This window comes from Solanum verrucosum, unplaced genomic scaffold (assembly GCF_900185275.1).
Source record: "Solanum verrucosum unplaced genomic scaffold, falcon-dt-bn FXZP01000108.1, whole genome shotgun sequence".
In the NCBI taxonomy this organism is placed as follows: domain Eukaryota; kingdom Viridiplantae; phylum Streptophyta; class Magnoliopsida; order Solanales; family Solanaceae; genus Solanum; species Solanum verrucosum.
The window spans coordinates 940,219-963,283 of NW_026020274.1; the positions used below are offsets into that span (position 1 = coordinate 940,219).

The 23,065-nt window shown below is 34.7% G+C and overlaps 1 protein-coding gene across 1 annotated transcript; it reads left to right on the top strand.

Moving 5' to 3' along the window:
• The first annotated feature begins 19,485 nt into the window (after positions 1 to 19,485).
• LOC125834123 (NAC domain-containing protein 78-like) lies at positions 19,486 to 20,253 on the top strand. Its single transcript, XM_049513311.1, has one exon. The coding sequence runs from the start codon at positions 19,486 to 19,488 to the stop codon at positions 20,251 to 20,253; it is 768 nt and encodes a 255-aa protein (XP_049369268.1).
• The last annotated feature ends 2,812 nt before the right edge of the window (positions 20,254 to 23,065 follow it).

Below are 23,065 nucleotides of genomic sequence, written 5' to 3' on the forward strand. Positions count from 1 at the left end.
AACTATACCAATTGTGTATGTTCTAGGTATTATATAGTACAACCAACCAGTATTTTAAATATCATTTAGCATTATTCAAATATCATATCAAATTATTATGTTAATGATGTCTATTATAAATCAAACACTCACTTTAACTAGCTTTAATTGTATTCAATGTTCTTTTTTCACGATAAGTACACCAATTGTGCTAGATTTATTTGTATGTTACACTAATATTTACTCATAAGTTATAGAATTTTTTTTTAACATGTTGTCAATTATCTAAGTCACCCAGAATGCAACATTGTATGACAAACACGAGAATACCAAACATGAATGCCAAACAAAAGAATACCAAAGAAATGTCAATTCAAGAGTAACCAAAGTTGGATAGAAGTGCATTTATCAGTTTTAAAAAATTCTGAACTGTTGGAAGAAAACATCAACAATAATAATTGAGAATAATACAACAATGTTAATTCTGATAAGCAAATTTGAGGCAAGTCTTTTTGTTATGCCCTGATGTACCACATTTATTACAAGTGACTTTACTCCTCTTGTATTTTCCATCGTTGAATCCCTTCTTCCGGTCGTTACTTGGTGATCTGCCTGGTTGTTTTCTTGCAATTGGTGGTAGCATTACCTCTTCCAAAATATGCGATGGAATATTCCAAGTGCTTTCGCGAGGCAATGGTTCTATTCGAATTGCATAAGTATCTTGAAAATTCTTATTACTATAATAGGAGAAACAATAATCTTCACGATGTTTGTTTCTGTATCTGATAGCTGCAACTGCATATGTACACCATCATTATGTACTAAAAAAACACCACTATGAATGACACCAAAATCAGAATCACACCAAATACCTTATCAATCTAAAATATTCAACCAACATACAGTTAATTTGCAAACCATCATTATGTACCAAAAAACACCACTCTGAATGACACTAATAATATCTGAATTACACCAAACTGGCAGACCATTATGTTCACAAATTAAAAACTATCATATTCACCAAATAACTTAACGATATTTTACCAATTAACTTACCAAAAACCATAATCAATAAAACTGGTTTCTACTCCTAACTTACAAACCATACAAAAAATACCCCAGTAACAAAAAAAAACTCTGAATTGTTGAATAACAACAACAACCTATTTTGAAATTATGGTATTATATATTAGACCAATAAATACACCAACTCATACATCAGAGTATTATTTTGGTGTCATTTACCACATCACATACGTAAACCAATTTGTGGTAATTCACACAATCAGTTAAACCATACAATGTATTACACCAATCGACGTACCAAAACTAATCTGACATTTAACCCAAAAATACACCAACACATTGATTAGAGTATTAATTTACCACCAATTTATAGAAACAAATATACCAGATTAAGTAAATGATCACATATGACCAATTTTTAAATTATTATCTACACCAATTCGGATAAATAAAATATACCAAAAAACTAATTTTTTTTTTTGAAGTTAGATTTTATATATCAAATAATACAACTAAATTCACAAAAATATGTACCTGAAATTTAACTTTAAGTTGGTAAGTGTACACCATATCACATACCAAAAGAAACTATTGATAAAATTTGTTAACATTAGGCATGCAACATACCAATTAACCTAAAAAAAATTATAAAAAACTTATTCGACTCATCATATTACAACAAAAATCATATGATGTTGTTGTATTACACCAAAACCGTTAATATAAAACAACGAATAAATACCAAAAAGAATTAAAACACAGATTATGTGAAAATCCTAATAATATTCCACAAACAATTGCTAAATCTTAAAACCTATTTAATAATTAAACCTTTTACAGTTGCACCAGAACATTAACCAAAATCTTATGAATGTATATTCGACCAAATTCGACAAAACCAAAGGAATTACTGCCAAAAAGATTACATGATGAGTCCCAACACCCACTGTGATGAATTAAAAGTGAAAAATTATTATTGGTCTGCATATTTGATCGTCGATCTTAATTTGGAAGAGAAGTTTTATTTTTGTAGGAAACCTTTCTTTATGGGATATGATATATAACAAATTGGAGTAAATCAGGGAAAGTAAAATAATTAGAGAAATTTAAGGGATATGGATAATTGTGGCTGAAAAAGTTTTTAATTTTTAAAAAAAATAAGAATTCCAGTTTTGAAAAAATAATAATATTGCTATTCAATTGAAAAAAAAAAGTATTGCTATATTCATGTAATTAAAGTTATTAAGTTGTATACTTAAGTTTTTTGCCCTATATATATAGTGTTTATCTAGTATGATTCAAATATATTTGAGATACATATGAATTTTGCTTGCTTCTCTCTCTATTTTTGTGTATTCGAAATCTAAAATTTGTGTATCTAATTATAAGATACGTAAGATACTCTTAATTAGTAGTAAAATATGTCATATTTTGATAGTACAGATAATAATAATATATATAATGGTATAGTATGTTTAATTACATAGTTTTTCCTATGTATATTTACTTGTTTGGTATTAATTTATTATATCATATATTAAATATGATAAATTTAGTGTTTTGAAAAATATATTAAAAATGAGACAGCTCACATACGGTTCAGGAGCCGAGCCCCTGAACCGTACGTGAGCTGTCTCGTACGGCTCTTTCTAAGAACTTGAAGCCCAAGAGCAAATAAGGGATGCCTCATTTAGCAAGAATCCGAGCTAAGAGTGGGGCAGTTCAATTAAGATATTCATATGAACTACCGAGGAGTAAGCAATGATCTTCTAAAGATCAATCTGCCTTAAAGTGGTCGAGGAAGTATTTATTATAGCAATCGCGCATATATATATAGTTAATCATAACACTAAGTTAATAAATAAAAAATACATTATCTTTTGATGTTCTAAATTAAACAATAACTTCTTTTAAATACAACAAACCAGTAAAATTAGACGGAGGGAATATAAATTTCAAGTCATAGACTATAGTCTTTGATTTTTGCCAATTTCATCTCTAGGTGTTTTATACTCACTGTTAATTATGGATACTTTGTTATGTAAATATACATATATATATATATATATATATATATTACTTTTTCTGTCTCAAATTATTGGTAGTGATTTTGTTGCTTTAGAAAATTTAAGATAAAATTATTTACATTTTTTTAATTTTATTTGTAGTAGTAATTGTTGTTGAAAATTATAAACACCTTATATTAGTTATACGGAGATGATACATAAAGAAAATAAATGTTCAATAAAAAAGAGATTATATATATATATATATATATATCTTATCATATATATATTATTATAAGTGGGAAGCTCCTAACCTCAAAGTTGGATTACCATTTTGTCCTTCATTTAAATATTACTTTTTTATGTACAAAATAAAAAAAATATTCTAATAACTAAATACAAAACTAGATATAAATGGGAGCAACTTTAAGGTATTCAAATGTGCATTATATTATGTAATAAAGATATTGAAAGATAGAAAGTCATTCAAATGGATGAAATAGCTTGAATAAGTTGTTAGCGGAAGTCCAAGCATTTCAAAACTGAAGAGTTATCTTGATGACACTTATTTCACATTATTATTGTCAACTTCAATGTAATTGTTAGCATATATATGAGGATGTTCATGAATTATTTGATAAGCATAGCTTGTGAAACAGTGAATGCAAGGAGGGAGTCAAGCCACTCAAGAATTATTATTCCATGCTCTGTTTGATCAGTAAGTTTAATAAAAAATAATATGTTACTTCTATTTCCTTAAATAAACATTTCATATTTATTTTTTGAATTTTTGACAAGAAAGCATTTTCACATGTATTCACTATCTTGAAATGTGTATGCATGTTTACTTATTAATCATGATTAGGAATACGAAGGTTAAATTGTCTAATTATTTTATATCATTTCATGAATTCAAATAAAATATTTTTAAATTCTTTATAAATTACAATCAAAAGTGAAAGGAATAAATTCACTTTTAATTATTCTGTGTTTGTAGATAATCCTTTTATTTATTTTCTTTTTATGAATGAAAATGTGGAAGTGTCACGACCCAAAAATGAACGTGATGGCACTCGTCTTATCCCACCAAGACAAGTCAGCCTAAAGCTCAACCTTTACAATAAAATGCGGAAATTTCATAATCAACTGAAAAATATCCCTAAAATCTGGTTGTCACGCGTACAAGCTTCTAAAGCATTACAATTGAATCAAAAGAAAAACACAGGTCTCAAATGATCTTGTTTCTAGAATAGAACAAAATCATAAATAGGAGTAAGAAGGTCCGCTGAAATAACAAACAGCTACCTCACAAACCTCCACAAGAAGCCTCAGACAAGGAGAAGAGAAAAATATCACAAAGGTCCGGGCTAGTAACCTACAAAAAAATGTAGTAGCAAGGGGTGAGTACCAAACCACACGGTACTCAACAAGTAAACCTCTAAACACGAGCTAAGGGGATAAAATACAAGTACTCCTTACACCCCAACCGAACCTTCACAACTACAACCTGTATAAAACCAGCCCAACCTAACAATTCACAATTTACAAAGCACATAGCTCAACACAACGCTCTAACAATTTCATAACCTCAACAACAACAATAGCTTCATACCCTCAACAACAACACTTTAACAATTGCGTATCTTCAACAACAAGCTCAATATTCATCAGTCACAAGTTCCATAGAAAGGCACTCACAAGATCAACAACACACAAGATCAAGTTCACCAATAATAAAGAAGTGCAATGCAATGAAATGCAATGTCAAGTATAGTGATGCATGTCTGACCTAATGATACACACCCGCTGTCTCTCAGTCCGGGACCCATGGGGGACATATCTGTCCATGCATCCATCGCGGCGCGCGATACGTCCCTCGAAATATAGTATCCGTCGCGGCGCGCGACACGTCCCTCGAAATATAGTATCCATCACGGTGCGCGATACGTCCCTCGAAATGGTACATCCTCTTTATTTTCTTATTCTTTCTCAATGCACATAACACTTGTCACAACCATGTCTCAGAACAATGCAAATGACATGTTCACACAAATAATGAGAAGATGACCATTTTCATAACATTGCACAATTCACAACAACACAATCAGGATACAACATCAACTATGATTCAGCAAGCCTTTCAAACAATTCTCAACACATCACACAAACAATTGATCACATTGCCTTTTATTATCCCTTTCTCATCATTAGAATTAATCAATGTGGACAAGTCAACCCATCATCAAGCCTCATTACCCTAAACACATATTACAAGGAAATACATGAATTCCATACACTTAACAAGGGTTTAGAAATCCACTTGCCTCAAATAGTCGAACAATCACTCTGAGACTTGAGTCTTCCTCTTTCATTGGGCCCCAAATCAATACAATCTATCCAAACAAATTACCACAATAAGATTTTGAAATTAACAACACCCACATTACTATGTGTTTAGCCTTGAACCAACAATTCACCCAAATTCATAATCAAGTTTCTAAGTTTCAAGTCTAGGGTTAAGCTTCAACTTCTCCAATATCATAAGTCTAATGATATTCATATAATTCGATAACCCAATAGTTAATTACCTATCTCAATATATTAGATATTTAATTTATAATATAATATTTAAAATAGGAACAACTAACTATACAATCTACTGGTCACGCAAATTCATGGCAGAACCATGAAAAGCACACGACAAACCCAACAACTTATCCATTCATGACAATGAGTACATAATTTCATTAATAACAATTACACCCACCTTAGTTTCAATTCAAATTTCCCTTTTGTTCAACCCCAACAATGTACTGACAATATTTTGTCTCTTTTCTTTTAAAAACCACAAATTCCAACCATATCCCTTAACAATAATATCACCCTAAGATATATATATACAATTTTACAAAGAATCTTGATTAAAACTAACCTGAACCACTTGAATTTTCCTGCTTCTTTGCTTTCTGTCACACGTCTAGGTTAGTTTTTTTCTTCCGCCTCTTTCTTTCTTTTTTTTCTAAATTAATTATATATTAAAAGTAATAATTTCTACAAACCTATTTTAACAATTCAGACTTGGTCCATTATTTTTAATAATAAATAAATTACCCGCAAATTAATTAATTATAGATAAATGACTATTCAAAATTATCAAAAATGACCTTACGGGTCCGGGTTATTACAGGAAGTAAGAAAGAAAACAATAAAAATAAAATGGAAGGAACATAAACGAAAGGGGAAGACAAGAATTAAGGCAAATGACACATAATAGTAATGTTAGGGGAAAATAATAATAAAGTAAGAGAAAAAAAAAGATAAAAAAACTATAATATGAGAAGAAGTATGAAAAATAACCATGACCAAACTATTGTAATGTTTTGTTCATGCTACGAATAAACACAGTATGTCATGTGAATGTAATATAGAGATAACATATATACTTGTACAAGTACGTACATATATTGTAATTCAAACTTTGGAACAAATTGAAAAGGTATGTTATGTGTGTATTGTCCCTTTCTTAGAAAAGTAACAAACTAATAAATTGCAGGTTTCGACCTAATTACATAAAAAGGTAAATTATTTATTACATTAAATTTTATTGTCCAAATTTGGCAAGTTACCAAAATATCTAATTAAAGTATTTGATATTTACATTTTACAATAAAGAAGTCATTTATATAGGTTGATTGTTCATTTATATTTTTTCGTTAAATCATTTGTGAAATTGTGATTTTAATATAAATCCTACCACATAATATTTTCGTGAGTGTCCAGGACTAGTCTTTTTCTTATATATAAGTGGGAATAGAGGAGCTTCCCGTTGACGGAAAAGCCCTCGCTTCTTCAATGTATAATTTGAGTTGAAAGGGCCCTCTTCGTCATTTCATTTGCCTGCAATTTTAGCCATCTGCATACGCGTGTTATCAATTCAAAGGATCTTTCCCTAGCTACATTAATTTTTCGACCGCTTCTCCCATTGTTCCCACAATTTTCAGGGCTGATTAATTTTTCCCTGCATTCTTTGCTTTTTAGAGTACTGAAAGTTGTTGATATATAGAGTTCCGACCAACGTAACTGCAGTAGGCAAAGAGATAAAAAGAAGATATATAGCCCATGTTTTTGTGAAAGCCATTCCTGAAGCTAAACAAATAGACCAAAAATCATTGTCATGTCGTCGTGTTATCTTATGAATTCATTTTGCCATTATTGCTGCTGATTCCGATCTGTGTACTTTCCATGCCAAATTCTTGGACATAGTTCGCTTTTTTGGAACTTCTCTTCGCTTTGCGATGAGCCTAAACTGTATGTATGACAAAAGGTCATTTTAATTTGAAGCTAGCTAATTTAGTCTTATTCTTTAATATGGACGCATTGTAAGAAATGCATCTAATAGTAATTTATGTCTTATTCGATTCATATGATATTAAACTCGGGTAGCACCATCTAAAGGGTAACTTTAATTTAGTGGAAACCAATGCCAAACGATTTGTACAAAGCCAGAAACCAAACTCCGCCATTGAAAGCATTTTTAACCACCGACCAAATAGGCACCAACTTTCTTTATATACCAAAAGCGCAAATTCTTGTTGTAGTTTGTATGTTTTATGAATACTAACGTTGACTGCATCATTAATTATAATCATATATAGTTCAGGGTAAAAAAGGTCATTTCATCATATCAATGAATCTTCAAAAATCAAAAAGAGGGCGTCACTTTGCAACAGACGATCATGATAAAAAAGATTATTCTTTAGCAATGACTCCAAAAGAAGTACTGTTGTTGGAAAGAATAGACAGGCAACAACAACTCGCCTTCTTTCTAACTCAAACCGCACCAACTGCAGTAGTGGAACAATGCCTCAAATTCAGAATAACCTTTCTATTTCAATGGCTTCGGTTATGCGACTATCTCATTAAATCTACATGATAAAGGCAAAAATGTTATTCCTCTTTTCCATGCTCTTTAAAAAAGATAGGCCCTTAGAGTTACAGTGATTCTTTAGGTGTGTGTGTGCCTGCAATCCATATTTATTAACCGATATTTTTTTCCTATGCAGTTAAGTTACTCAGTGTGAATCTTTTCCCCCACTACCCAAGGAAAAAGAGAGGTCTTATTCATTCCACGTTTTTGAAAAAGATTGGTCCACAAACATGTAAAACCTTTTCGGGCTCCTACGCACATTTATTTATTGATAGCTTTTATGAATCATGTTTGCCAACACTTACAGCTAAAGGTTAGTGTCGCCATTACTCTTTATTCATTTTAGATAGGCAATTACAACAACTAGTCTTTGTTTGTGTTCATTCACGTTGTTTGCAATATACAGGTGTTGTAAAGACCAAGAAAACTACCAATAATATTAAACGACCACGCTCTGACTATGTTGAGTTGAAGAACATTCCACCATGTAAGTTCTGCAATGAAAAAAGATTCGAGTATGAGCCTTCTGGATTCTGTTGTGGAAAAGGTACGATAAAGCTAACCTCTCATAGAATGCCAACTAATCTGAGAAATTTATATACGAGAAATGATGCAGAGTCCAGGCATTTTCAAACATATTTGCATTTACGCCGCTTGATGTTAATTACGATTGTTGGGTTATGAAGGTGATTAGGGCGTCATGCGGAAGCTTATAATTTGCAAATCATGATATGATTGATAAATTAGACGACAAATAAAAACATACTACAGATATATTATTAATATGGTTTCGTCAAGCGACCTACATAATGAAAACTAATATTAAAAAAATCAGAAATATGTTTAGGAGAAAATCTCATCATAAACAAGACTCTAAACGACTACATTGTGGATCTTATTGTGTTCTACTATGAGAATAAGAATCTTCAATTTATAGATCTCCAAACTTTTCAACTAAAGAAAGAATAAACCAAATATGGAAGAATATAATATTTTCCTTTCATAAAAAGTTAAGCATTTATGGTAATACTCTAACTTTTCTTTTAAGGAAAATATAAACTTCAAATAACGTAAGAAAATTAGGGCAAAACCCTAACAATTATTGCAATAATGTGATTACTGATAGGATATTTTCAAACAAATCAGGCGCATTTTTTGTTGATGGTCCGGGAGGAACTGGAAAGACTTTCTTATATCGTGCTTATTAGCAATTGTACGATCTATGGGTAATATAGCTTTAACAACAGCTACCTCTGGTGTTGCTGCTTCTATTCTTCCAAGTGGACGTACTGCACATTCACGGTTCAAAATTCCTATTGACCTTGACGATAACACAAGTTGTAACATTAGCAAAGACAGCTCGCTAACATGTTTACTTTGAGATGCAAAATTGATTGTGTGGGATGAGGTATCCATGGCTAAAAAAAAGAATGTTGGAAGTTCTGGATCTATTCTTAAAAGATCTGATGGATACGAACACATTATTTGGTGGAAAAGTGGTACTTTTAGGAGGTGATTTCCGACAAACTCTTCATGTTGTACGATATGGGAAAAAGGAAGATTTTATTGCAGAAAGCTTGTTATATTCTACCATTTGGAATGAACTTGAAAATATTTAGTTATCTAAAAATATGAGAGCAAAAACAGATCCCACATTTTGTGATTATCTACTAAGAGTTGGAAATTGACAAGAAAAAATCAGCTCAATAAACAAGATTGAAATTCCAAATTTTCTGCCTATTCCTTACACAATTGAAAAATAATCTCTAGATAAACTTTTCACCGCGACATATGGAAACTTACATTCACCATATACTCTAATTCATATCCTACAGATTCCCGTGTGATCTTGACAACAAAGAATGATATTGTTGATGAAATCAATGACATGCTTATCCATCGATTCGATGGAAAGTCAAAAACATTTATTGGCACTGATAAAGCTCTTTAGTTTAACAAATTTGAAGATCTACTTCACAGTTTAAACCCCGCAAGTTTACCCCCATACATGTTACATTTGAAAGAGAATTGCCCAATTATATTACTACGAAATTAGGTAAAGATCTAAGCTTGGTATAGATAACCTTTATTCCTTTTGTTCTGGACAAGCAGTTCCTCCCTCGCCATATTTGTTGTCATTGCTTTCTAATCTGCATTAGCTAGCTAATATATCGAATATAATTTTGGCCTGTAAAATCATTTATGTACAGGAATAACATGTAATAGTTTATGTTCGTTGTTTAGCTATTTTTACTTCCTTGATCATTTCTCTCAACGAGCCCTACTTTGTGGCTCACTGTTTGCTTCCCTGGTGCCTCAATTCTAAAAGGCAAACGAAGAGAGCCTTGGCACGATATCCATTGCCTAATAGAAGGGCTACTTGGGATGTGCTCTACAATTTTGAACAGAGATGGAGGAAGCAAAATGATCATGACACATGGAATGTTCAAGTTTTTTAATCCATTAATGGGGGAGCAGCCTTTGGCTTCCCCAATGCTCCCGAAGAGCCAGCCAAGATGTTCTGGTTCCAATGTCACCAGGAAGGCCTTCCTGAGAGAGTGCATCTGTACAGGGAATACTGGATTGACAAAGGAGGATGACAAAAACAACAACATAAGCTGGAAAATATTAAGCTTCCTCCATTAATGGAGGTTTAAGCTTCACGAGAAGAGCATTCAGAGAGAGAGAAGTAAAGGAATTTTATTGAGAATAAACTAAGGAAATATAAGCAATACAGAATTGTGTATATATACACTATTTCAGCTAACTAACTTGATCTGTCAAAATAACAACTTAACCAACTAACTTTGTGAACTCTAACTAATTTTGTGTATTCTAATGCTAACTGTAAAATGAATGCTAACTGTGTGATTAACTAAATTGTAATCTCATCACCCCCCCCCCCCTCAAGTTGGAGGTGAGTTGAACACAGACAACTTGCCCAAAAGAGTAGCATGCTTGACACCAGTCAAGGCTTTGGTGAAAACATCTGCCAATTGAGAACCTGTGGAAATGTGTTGGAGTGTGATCAGGCCTTGTTGGAGCTTGGTTCTAACGAAGTGACAGTTTACCTCTATGTGCTTAGTTCTCTCATGAAAAACAGGGTTCTTAGCTATGTGAATTGCTGCCTGGCTATCACAGAAAACAGATATAGGCAAGGAGCACTGCACAGTCAGCTCATCAAGTAATCTTTCCAGCCATACCAATTCACCAACTACTTGTCTCACAGCCATATACGCAGCCTCTGCAGAAGATAAGGAGACTGTGGCTTGTTTCTTAGATTTCCAAATAATGGGACTATCACCCATGAGGACTAGGTAACCACTGACTGACTTTCTTGAATCAGGACAAGTAGCCCAGTCTGAATCACAAAAAGCACTGATATTGAGGTCAGGTTTATTAGAGACAAATATTCCCAATGTAGGGTATTGTTTGAGGTATCTTAGGACATGGTAAGCAGCCTTCAAATGAGGTTCTCTGAGTGATTGCATGAACTGACTGAGGTGTTGGACACTATATGCAATATCCATTCTTGTGTTGGAGAGAAAATTGAGCTTGCCAACCAACTTTCTATAGTGAGTAGGATCTGATAATAACTTGCCCTCTGTGGCCTTCAGTTTTTCAACAGGATCAAGTGGTGAAGTAGTGGTCTTGCAGTCAATAGAATCAAACTCCTTTAGGAGGTCAAGAGTGAACTTCCTTTGTGAAATAAGGACACCATCAGGTCTATATAGTATTTCCAACCCCAGAAAATAGTGCAGTTTCCCTAGATCCTTTATTCTAAACTGATCATGCAAGAAGGCTTTCAAAGATGTAATTTCCTCCAAGTCAGTCCCAGTCAAAATGATATCATCGACATATACAACAACAAACACTAATGAGCATCCCTGCTTCTTATAAAATAATGAATAGTCACTGTTTGAATGAGTGTACCCTTTTGAACAGAGGCTGCTAGCTAGCTTATCATACCACTGCCCACTGGCTTGCTTTAAGCCATATAATGACTTTTTCAATCTGCAAACCATGCCCTTACCAACCATTGCAAGTCCTTGTGGTAATGTCATGAAAACCTCCTCATTCAAATCACCATGGAGAAAAGCATTATTAACATCTAGTTGATACAAGTCCCAACCCTTTTTAACTGCCAAATAAATGAGGGTCCTAACAGTAATCATCTTTACGACAGGTGAGAAAGTCTCATTGTAGTCTATACCAGCCTGTTGTGTATACCCTTTTACTACCAATCTTTCCTTGAACCTCTCTATACTTCCATCTGCTTTGTACTTAATTTTATACACCCATCTGCACCCAATAACATGCTTGCCTTTAGGCAAAGGGACCAACTCCCAAGTGTCATTTGCATATAAAGCCTCAAATTCTTGTGTCATTGCCAGTTGCCAAGCAGGATTTAAAATTTCTTCTTCATAAGAGAAAGGTTCACTGTCATGTGGAATAGTATGAACTAGTTGCTGACTATTGGGGCATAGGGAGGTGAAACAAACATAGTCATAATTGGATATAAATGAGGTGAGGGAATGTGGTGGAGCAGAGATATTAGTGTTAGAGGTGGAAGGATGAAGCTTAGGTAAAGTGTAATTGTATTCTTTCAGGTAATTGGGAGTGTGGATGGACATAGTTGTCTTTCTAGGTTCTGGTGGAGCATCACTAAATGAGAGTGTAGGTGCAGTTTTAGGTTGTGTACATGTATTCAGTGTGGCTTCAGTAGTAATAATGGGCACATGACCAATGACAATTTATGGTGATGCATGAGAGTTCAACAGTTCATCATGAACAAAAATATTATTTGTACCAGGTATGTTAGACAAAATATTAGGATGATAAACAAGTGAATGTATGACAGATTTAAAACTCGAATTAGGAGGAGCAATAACATCCCTGGATACATGAATTCTTGTGGTAGCCAAGTCTAGGACCTTGTAACCTATTGTATTATAAGGGTATCCAATAAAAATGTGTGGTGTGGCTCTTGGTTCAAATTTATCCTTGTGATTCTTCAAAATGGTTGGAAAACAAAGGCATCCAAAACTTCTAAGGTGGGAATAGGTTGGCCTTTTTTGATACAGTAGTTCATATGGAGATTTGTTCTACAACAGTTTTATGGGTAGTCTATTTATGAGATAAGTGGCAGTGAGGACACATTCTCCCCAATATCTGATAGGTAGTTTTGATTGGAACAAGAGTGCCCTTGCTGTTTCAAGGAGGTATTTGTGTTTCCTTTCTACTACATCATTCTGTTGAGGTGTATAAGGGCAGGATCTTTGGTGTATGATGCCTTTTTCTTGAAAAAAACAAGTTGCTTCAGCACTTGTGAACTCTAAACCATTACCAGATCTGATAGTCTTTAGTTTAGTTTGGAATTGGGTTTCTATAAGAGTTATGAAGGCCTTTACAGTTTGTAATGCATTACTTTTGCATCTGAGTAATTGGGTCTAAGTAGACCTACTATGATCATCTACCATGGTTAGGAAATAATGATAACCATCATGAGTAGGCACATGATATGGTCCCCATAAGTCAATGTGAAGTAGTTCAAACACTTTGGTGGTTATGGTAAGGTTGTTAAGGAAGGGCATTCTGGTTTGTCTAGCCATATGACATATGGTGCAAGTAAAAGGTTGTTTGTTTGAAAAATGTATTGGTATGGTAGAAATACCTCTCATCTTTACAAAAGCACATGTCCTAGTCTAGTATGCCACAAAAATTCACTATCCTGAGCATGGGTGTGGACAGACTTTATAGCAAAGGAAGGAAAATTATTGACAGAACTTGAAGAAAAATCAACAGTGTAAGCGTCTTTATTAGAAACATGAGAACCTTTTACAGTAGATGATAGTGAAGCTTGACACTCAGTCCTAGGTAAGACTTGTTTACTTTGAACTAAGGAAGGAACATGTTGGTAATTGAAAAAACTATCAGTAGAACAACAGATGACATGCGATAAACCACCAGAAGCTGGACCACAGTTATGGCATTTTGGACAGAAAAAATACAGCCCATTCCTAGCTCTACCAAGTGCCAGAGGGCTCTTCAGAGAAGGGCCCTGCAATAGACAAGAAGAGCTGTTAAAATTGACTATTCTTTTGAGTTGGAGTGCCAAACAATGAACTGAAATCAAATTAAATTTGAAACTAGGTATGAATAAAACTTTGTACAGAGTCAATGTTAAACTCAAACAAACATCACCAATTTCAGTTACCTTGACTTTGTATCCATTTGGTAAGGTGATCAAGTGAAACGACCCCAAAAATGCCCGAAAATGTGCTTCGAAAACACCTAAAATTGTAATTTCCATATATCTCAAAATCCGTGCATCATTTCGGAAATTCGACTTCATATTCTTATTCAGGGGGTCAAATTGAGTGGGAAATGAGTCTAACCCGAATTTTAAAACAACCGTATCAAAATTCAAAAATCGCAAAAAATGCGATTTTGAGGGTCAACTTTAAAGGGGCATATCTCTCAGCACACAAGGAACTGGAAGGATCTCAAACTATCAAAATTAAAGCTCTGTGAGTTAGCTTTCCAACTCAATTTGTTTCACCTCATTCCGAGTTAGGATGAAGGAGTTATGACCATTTTCGTAAAACCTGTCCGGCAGAAAATGCAAATTCCAGTAGCCGAAAACACTGTTCACCCGCCTCAATTTTTTTTCTAAGTGTTGGGACGTTTTTATAAAAAGGGGACATATCCATACTTAGTCATTTAACTTCAAAACATCCAAAAACTCTCTCTAAACCCTCTCCAAAAATTCCACCAAGATCATCAACCAAATTCAAGGATCCCAAGCTTTAATTCCGGATTCAAGATTCAATCTCAAGCAATTCTCCATTCCAATCTTCATCAAGAATTCTCCAAAGTTGAGGTATGTGGGTTGATTGTGGAAACCTTCCTTTCCACAAGTCCAACCATTTATCCTCTATTTTACTTCAAGTTTATGGGTCCTTATGATCATTTATGAACTCTTGAATTATGGAATTATTACTACACATCCTATTATGGTCTATTTTTGTATATTATCATGAAATGGAATGATTATATGATGTTTATGGTTTTCATGCCTCAATGATCAAATTATGAAGGTTGTTATATATGTATATATATATGTATGTTGTTGGTGGGCTGTTTTATATGGATTTTGAAATTGGTTGGACTTAGTACTCTTGAAACACATGATTTTATTTACATGAACAAGTAGCCCACCATATGTTTGATAAAATGTCATTTATAGAATTCTTATGAAATGGAAGGTCCAATGTACGTCCTATGAGTCGGATGATTATATAAGTATTGAAATGATGATGAAATGGATACATGTATATGATTTTCTCTATATAGTGTGTGAGTCGATCAAGCCTAGCTCGGGGGGTTGTAGGCCCGGGTAACCGTATCAAGGGGTTGGTACCTTGATTGCCTAGTACGGGGGGTAGTAGGCCCGTATAACCGAATCAAGGGGTTGGTACCTTGATTGCCTAGTACGGGGGGTAGTAGGCCCGTATAACCGTATCGAGGGGTTTGTACCTTGGTTGCCTAGTACGGGGGGTAGTAGGCCCGTATAACCATATTGAGGGGTTTGTACCTCTTTCGCCTCTCCAAGGGGGTGGTAGGCCTTGGAAATACTATATTGATGGTCACTCACTACACATATACTATGTCCTACTAAATATGATTTTTATATAAGCATCATTATACATATCATCTCATTAATATGCTATCTATCGGGTACGATTATGCATTTTGCCTATGATGTCCATCCCTTGTTGCATTGCATTGCATCCCATATACTTAGTACATTCAAACGTACTAACGCATACTCTATGCCTACATGATGTCACCATGTAGGGACCGGAGCACCGCTTGACCCTCGTCCTCCGCGTGGCTAATACGATTTTCTATCAAGGTTATTGGTGAGTCCTCCATTCCGGGGACGTTGCTTATGATCTTTTGCTATGTATAAGACTTTTCCTTTTAGTTATGTTTTGACTATGAGGGTGAGCCCAGTTGTTTGTCTTGGCCCCCGCTAAAGTACCTATGTTTAGAGGTGGTGTTGGACAAGTTGTGTATTATGTTTGAACTTGATTCATCTATGGTATTTATGTATCATTTCTTTTTTTTTTTCTTGCTCCCTTAGTCCCGATTTCCCCCTTGATTATGCTTATCGCTTATGGTCATTTTATTGCTTCCGCGACCAATGATGTGTAAGATACGCTATGAGGCTTGTTTGGGGTTCCTTCGGGTTCCCCATTCGCCGGTCACGTCTAGGCCCTAGGCTTGGGTCGTGACATCAAGGAAGGATAAGGTAGTGTTCTAAGGTTAGTTAAGGCATTTTTGGTGTAAGTCATATGATGTGATGCTCCTGAGTCTATGATCCAAGAATCAACAACTAATATAGTATATTTACATGATAGTTTACCTATCTCAGTAATTTAAGAATAGCAAGCTAAAATACCTACTAGGTTCATAGCTCCACTAAGCATATTTCCTGAGCCATCAATCCCATTTCCAGCTTGCAGAGATCCCAGGAGGTTAAGCAATTGCTCATATTGACCTTTGGACAGATTCAATGGCATTTGTCTTTTTGACTCATTAGACTCCTCATTGTGATTCTTGTCCTCTTCAGAACTGTATGCATTTGCTGCAGAACCTGAACTTCTTTCCTTAGGAGGTCTGGAATTGGATGGATAACCATGAAGTTTATAGCACCCATCCTTGGTATGACCGGTACGTTTGCAGAAGTCACAAAATAGATTTGATCTATTACCAGTGCTAGAATTACCTCTGAAGACAGTGTTGGTGTTGGTGTTGGGATTTGGACTATTAGTACTTCCTCTTGAGGATGCATAGTTAGTCCTAAAAACTCTGGATCCTGTAGCAACATTAGGTGAAACAGAGGCATTTAGTGAAGTGGATTCCAAAGTAGTGTGATTGTGAGGCCTAACTTCCCTTTGTCTTTCCTCCTGTAACAATATAGCAAAAGCTTGTGCCATGCTAGGTAATGCCGGCATCATGAGAGTGCTTCCTCTCACAATAGTGTACATCTCATTTAAACCCATCAGAAAATGTACAAGTCTCCTATCCTGTTCAGCTTGGTGCATTTTGGCCTTACCACCACAGACACATACACAAGTACACTGGGAGTGAACGTCAAGAGTGTTCATCTTCACCCACAGTTTCTTCATCTTCGTGTAATAACCAGTGATATCCAATGTTCCTTGCCCAAGATCATTGATCTACTTTTGTAACTGATAGAGTTTACAACCATTAGTCTGGTCATATCTCTCTTCTAATTCATTCCAAAGTTCCATGGCATTGTTAACATACTGTAAACTGTCGCGCAAATTAGGTAAGAGGGAATTGAGAATCCATGAAGTCACCATATCGTCGCACCTCTCCCATTGCGGGAAGGAAGGATCTGTAGAAGTTGGCTTAACAACTTTCCCAGTGATGAAACCAGTCTTACTCTTAACAGATAGGGCTCTGAGAACAGCTTGTCTCCATGATCTGTACCCAGTTCCATCAAAAACAACTGGTAATAATGTTGAACCTGCATTCTCAGAAAGATGCAAATAGAGTGGACTGTTGAAATCTATTTGAGGAGCAACAACTGGTGCATCACCCATGGATGAAAATTGAAGAACAATTTGGGGACAATTCGAGATTTGCAAAGGGAGAAACAAAAGAGAGAAAACGAGATCTAAGGAAGTGAGAAAGAAAAACAAAGGCAGGAGAACAAGAAATCACGAAATCCCTATATCACAGATCGTGAAATCGAATTAAGAAGAGAAAAAAAACTGGATGTGCAATACTCACGAAGTAATGCAGATGCGGAAAACAGAAATCATCCCTTGCTCTGATACCATGACAAAAACAACAGCATAAGTTGGAAAATATTAAGCTTCCTCCATTAATGGAGGTTTAAGCTTCACAAGAAGAGCATTCAGAGAGAAAGAAGTAAAGGAATTTTATTGAGAATAAACTGAGGAAATATAAGCAATACAGAATTGTGTATATATACACTATTTCAGCTAACTAACTTGATCTGTCAGAATAACAACTTAACCAAAACTTTGTGAACTCTAACTAATTTTATGTATTCATTAGCTAACTGTGTGATTAATTAAATTGTAATCTCATTAGAGGACCATGCAATGATGTATACCGATATAATTCAAGCTCTAAAGGTAAAGGAATATTTGAGTTTCTTTTGCCTTGCATTGGCAATAGGAACGGGAGAATATGAGCCTTCCTTCTGAAACACCAGAACCTAATTCCAACTATCATAAAACTCAAGAAGCTAGACGTTTCATGATTTACGTACATTCCAAAATGATTATAGGCAAGTTCAATTACAAATATATGTATTCATACATTTCCAAAATTAATTAACTTGTTAATTTATGTTTCTATTTTATTTGCAGTGGATGATGAAGACATTATCATTGGTTCAGCTAACATAAAAAACCCCAGATTGTTTATTGCTCCAGCTACATTACTCCATCTCACGAAATAAAGACAGGCAACACAAATTCAGACAGTGAAATACTACTGTACACACAACAGTTACTTTACTATCTGCATGCAGAGGCGAATCTAGAATTTTTCGAACATGGGTGCACCAAGTAAAATGTATTGAAGTGAGAATTGATCCTTAATCCTCAAGGTCAAAAGCTCAACATTTAATCATGTGGACCATTTAGACTTCTTGTAGTACGGGTGCAAAAATATAATATTATACAAAATCATAAAAAATTTACATATAAAATATCTAATTTTACGAAGAGACCACTGGTGCGGGTGCCCTATTTTTTGGCTGTAAATTCGCCACTGTCTGCATGCCCCTATAATGTATAATAGAACAATAATTTGTTATCTGCCCACTAATGTTTACACTTCCCCTTTTCATATACTCTTCCTTCTATAATGTATAATTGACCAATAAATTAATATTGGGCCGCGGGCAAACTACACTAGTATTTATGATATGTATAAATATAAAATATTAGTTAACTCTAGTTAAGAATAAATACTTGTAGTTAAGAAAATTACACATGTCATTTGCTTATTGAGTGGGTGTAAACACCCGGTTTTTTCCTACTCGGCTCTTGTCTAACGATGTATTTAAACAAAACGATCTAATAAAATTTAAGTAACAATAATTAAATTGAAAATACAATACAACCGTAACAAAGATCCAAACAATGTGTTAAATTATAGTTACTTACCTTATAAAGAAAAATTAGAGTTGAAAGTAGACTTATATTTATTATTTCCTTATTAAATACCAACTAATTGCTCAACAATTCGAAAATATTACTCTAATTAACATAGTCACAACTTTTTCCTAAAAAAAGTTACCATAAATATATTTGGTTATAGAAATTAGAAACCGTGTAAATAATAAAAATGTAAAAAAAGTTTCCTAAAAATTTTGTATGCAGCGTCTTTCTGAAAACCTCTGTATAAATTGCTACCCTGTTTTCTTCTTTTCATTCATTCTTATAGTTTTGAGGAGAAATTGAGTGTATAATGGAGAATTTGCAAGAGGGTTTTCGATTTAGTCCGACTGATGCAGAAGCTGTTACTTTCTTGTTGAGATTCATTGCTGGAAAATTGATGAATGATTCTGGATTCATCACTACTCATGTTGATACTTACAGTAAACAAGAACCATGGGATATTTACAGTCACGGAGTACCCTGCTGTAATGACGATGACGACAATGACTGTAGTCAGTATCGCTTCTTCATCACAAAACTCAAGAAGAAAAGCAAGTCAAGATATAGTCGTGATGTGGGAAACAAGGGCAATTGGAAACAGCAAGACAAGAGCAAACCCGTTCGAAAGAATGGTGGACCAGTGATTGGATACAAGAAGAGCATGACTTATATGAATAAAGGCTATTATAACAAGAAAAATGGTGATTGGCTGATGAAGGAATACACCCTCTCTGAGTATCTTCTTGATAAATTTGACAAGGATTGCAGAGATTATGTTCTCTGTTCTGTTAAGAAGAGAACTCGCTCTAAAGGAAAATTGAAGTTGGTGAATATTGTTCCTCAAGAGGAGTTGGAAGACCAAAGCTCGGCGGAATCGACTAGTTTTACTGAGGGATTACAAGGAGGGGGAGGGGAATATGTGCCACAATTAGAGTTGCAGAATGATATGCACGAGGGAACGAGCAACTTCGTTGAGCCATTATCAGCTCCTTATACTTTCGAACCCATGTCCATGCTAGATTTTGATTATCAATATTTACCTGCTGACTTTGATTGTCTAAGAAGCATTACTGCTTAATTCTTGAACAAGTTGTATAAATTAGAATTCTTGCACTTTTAGTGAAGTTGGGTGTTTGAACAGTCTTGGCTTTCTTTTCTCAATGATGTTTGGCACATCCTTTTATGCATTAGAAATAGTAATTCTATTTCATTGAGATGTTTTATTTGCCTGCTCTAGGGATCTTTGGGTAGTTTACTAGATCATTACTGAGTAATTCATCATCATTCTTTTATGTGATCCCCTTTGCAAATGTCTTCCATTCCATCGGTACATTCTGTTTGATTTGATCTTCCTTGTGTTTCTGAAACAACCAAAATCTTTGGAATTCTGGGTTCTTTTTGTTATTCATTGTTGCTTTTCCTTCAATAACAACACGTGTGAATAAGTTTCATTGTTCTTAGAACTTTCGGTTTATTGTCCTCATTACAAAAAGTAGCTCCATTTTCTATAGGAAAGGGTGAAAGGGGATGGATATTGGTAAATATATGAAAGAACCCTTCAGAAAACATATATTCTTAAGCTATGAAGACTGCTTCTCGTGAAATATATTCTTAAGCTATGAAGGCTGCTCGCGTTCAGTTAGCCCAGTTGGTCAAAATGGGCCACGTGAATAACTGTCAAACTAGCCAATATCGCTCCCGAGCAGGAGTCCTAGGCTCCACCTCGTCTCATCCTAAGCCAATCAAGGCTTAAACTCCTCTAGCCAATATCACTACCGAGCAGGAGTCCTAGGCTCCATCTCTGCAGAAATGGCCCGGGGACTCCTGGCCCACCCAATGAGTGGATCTTGATCCATTCACGTTGTCTTGCAGTCGAGATTCATTATACTAGCAGACAACATTATTAGAACTAAGATTAAAGAGCCTCCACAAACGGTGTGGGATAAACGACAATAGCTATCAAAGATGAAAATACACATCTCCTACATGATAATTAAGATATCAGTAACACCCTTATTCTCAGCACACACACATAAGAAAGTTATCATCAAATTAAAAAAAATGCATCATAATGACTTCGAAATAGCAGTTGAAGCAACCCTTGTGATTAACATTGTGAATATAATTTCAAAATGTGTTTCCAGTAGAAACAATAGTATTCAAGCGTTCTGTTTTGATTTTCTACTGCTGAAACAATTTTATCTATATCTGTTATAGTCACTGACAGTTGAAATTTGTTTTGAACAATTTCTTGAGTGAACACCAGCTAAGTTGTGCAGAATTTTCACTTTCGATGTCGCACTCGTGTTGGATTCTCCAAAAATACACTATTTTTGGAAAATCTGACACACACTCATTAACATTTTTGAAGAGTTCAAGCTATATGTGACTATATTGAGGGATTTCTGTTTCTGATATATGCATATGTATGTACTTAAGGCGAAGCTATATGTTTATGTGACTATATGATGTTGGTGTTGTGTACAACCAGATCAGGAGACACTAGCTCATGTGTTCCTGAGGTCGGGTTTTGCTAACAGGACGTGGTCCTATTTTTCCTCTTTTGCAGGTATTAATGTAGCAGGACCATCCCTAAGAGAAGTCATCATGAATTGGTGGGGTGCAAGATGCAAACCTGATATGAGACCATACTATAGAGCACTCCCAAGCTTTATTATATGGGAGTTGTGGAGGAAAAGAAATAGGAAAAGGCACGAAGGAAAGGACGTGTCATGGCCTAGAATCATTCACAATGTGACTAGAGACACGTATATGCTGATAAAAGTAAGAAGACCCAGGAAGGGGGGATGAAATGGTTAACAATCTAGAGGAGTATTGTACAGGCATGAAGTTAAATGGGAATATCCCCCTGCAGAAGGATGGATAAAATACAATACGGATGACGCATCTAGAGGTAATCCGGGTTTGAGTTCATATGCCTATTGTCTAAAAAATGAAATAGCTGAAGGAGCAAGTATTGAGAATGCTACAAACACAGAGGCAGAAGCGAAAGCGATACTAGCAACCAGCAAACATTGTAAACAAATGAATCTTAATCAAGTAATCATTCAAACAGATTCTATGCTTCTAAACAAAGTGTTAACAGGGAGAATGGGCGGTACCATGGAGCATATCTCACATAGTGGACGAAATAAAGACATGTCTTCAAGGAAAACAACATATGTTCCAGCATATAATGAGGGAATGAAACCAATTAGCAGACTATCTAGCAAACAGAGCCATCGATAAGGGTAATTGCATATGCACAGATTTTCAAGGCATGGATACAAAAGGAAGGAGGATAATTAATAGTGACAAATTATACATACCATATTTATGAGTTTCACCACAACGGGGATAAAGGGGAAGGGTTGGCTACAGCAAAGTCCACATATACAACATGTACAAAAAGCCAAGAAGGCATCAGAAATGTGAAAAGTTGTACAACCTAAGCTATTCCAGCCATCAAAAACGGTCGTGGAAAGAAGAGGAATCTATGGCCAAGTCCTGTTGCACGTATCTTCATGTATAATTATTGTGTAAAATTCCTTTGCTCTATCCCCTTCAAATCTATTGAAGACACAATTCACATATTAGACTTGATCTTCTGTGAGAATAATTTATAGTTGAGTGATCATCTGAGATATTAACTCCAAAATATCATAATTTCAAATCTAAGACATTGCCAACGATGTGAAGTAAGAACTCTTCAGAAAACTACAAAAAGCAGCACGATATTAAGTTCGTTCACTTGGGGCATAAGACAAACTTGATTTGCATTAAAAAATGATATAACTTTATCCTTTTGCCCTTATTTAATCTTTTTGGAACTCAAGTTATCAATCAATGAATATGACTTGATTTATTTTGATTAATTAATTTAATCAATG

Excerpts from the sequence above, each read along its gene's own strand:
- LOC125834123 (XM_049513311.1), top strand. The coding sequence starts at position 19,486 with ATGGAGAATTTGCAAGAGGGTTTTCGATTTAGTCCGACTGATGCAGAA.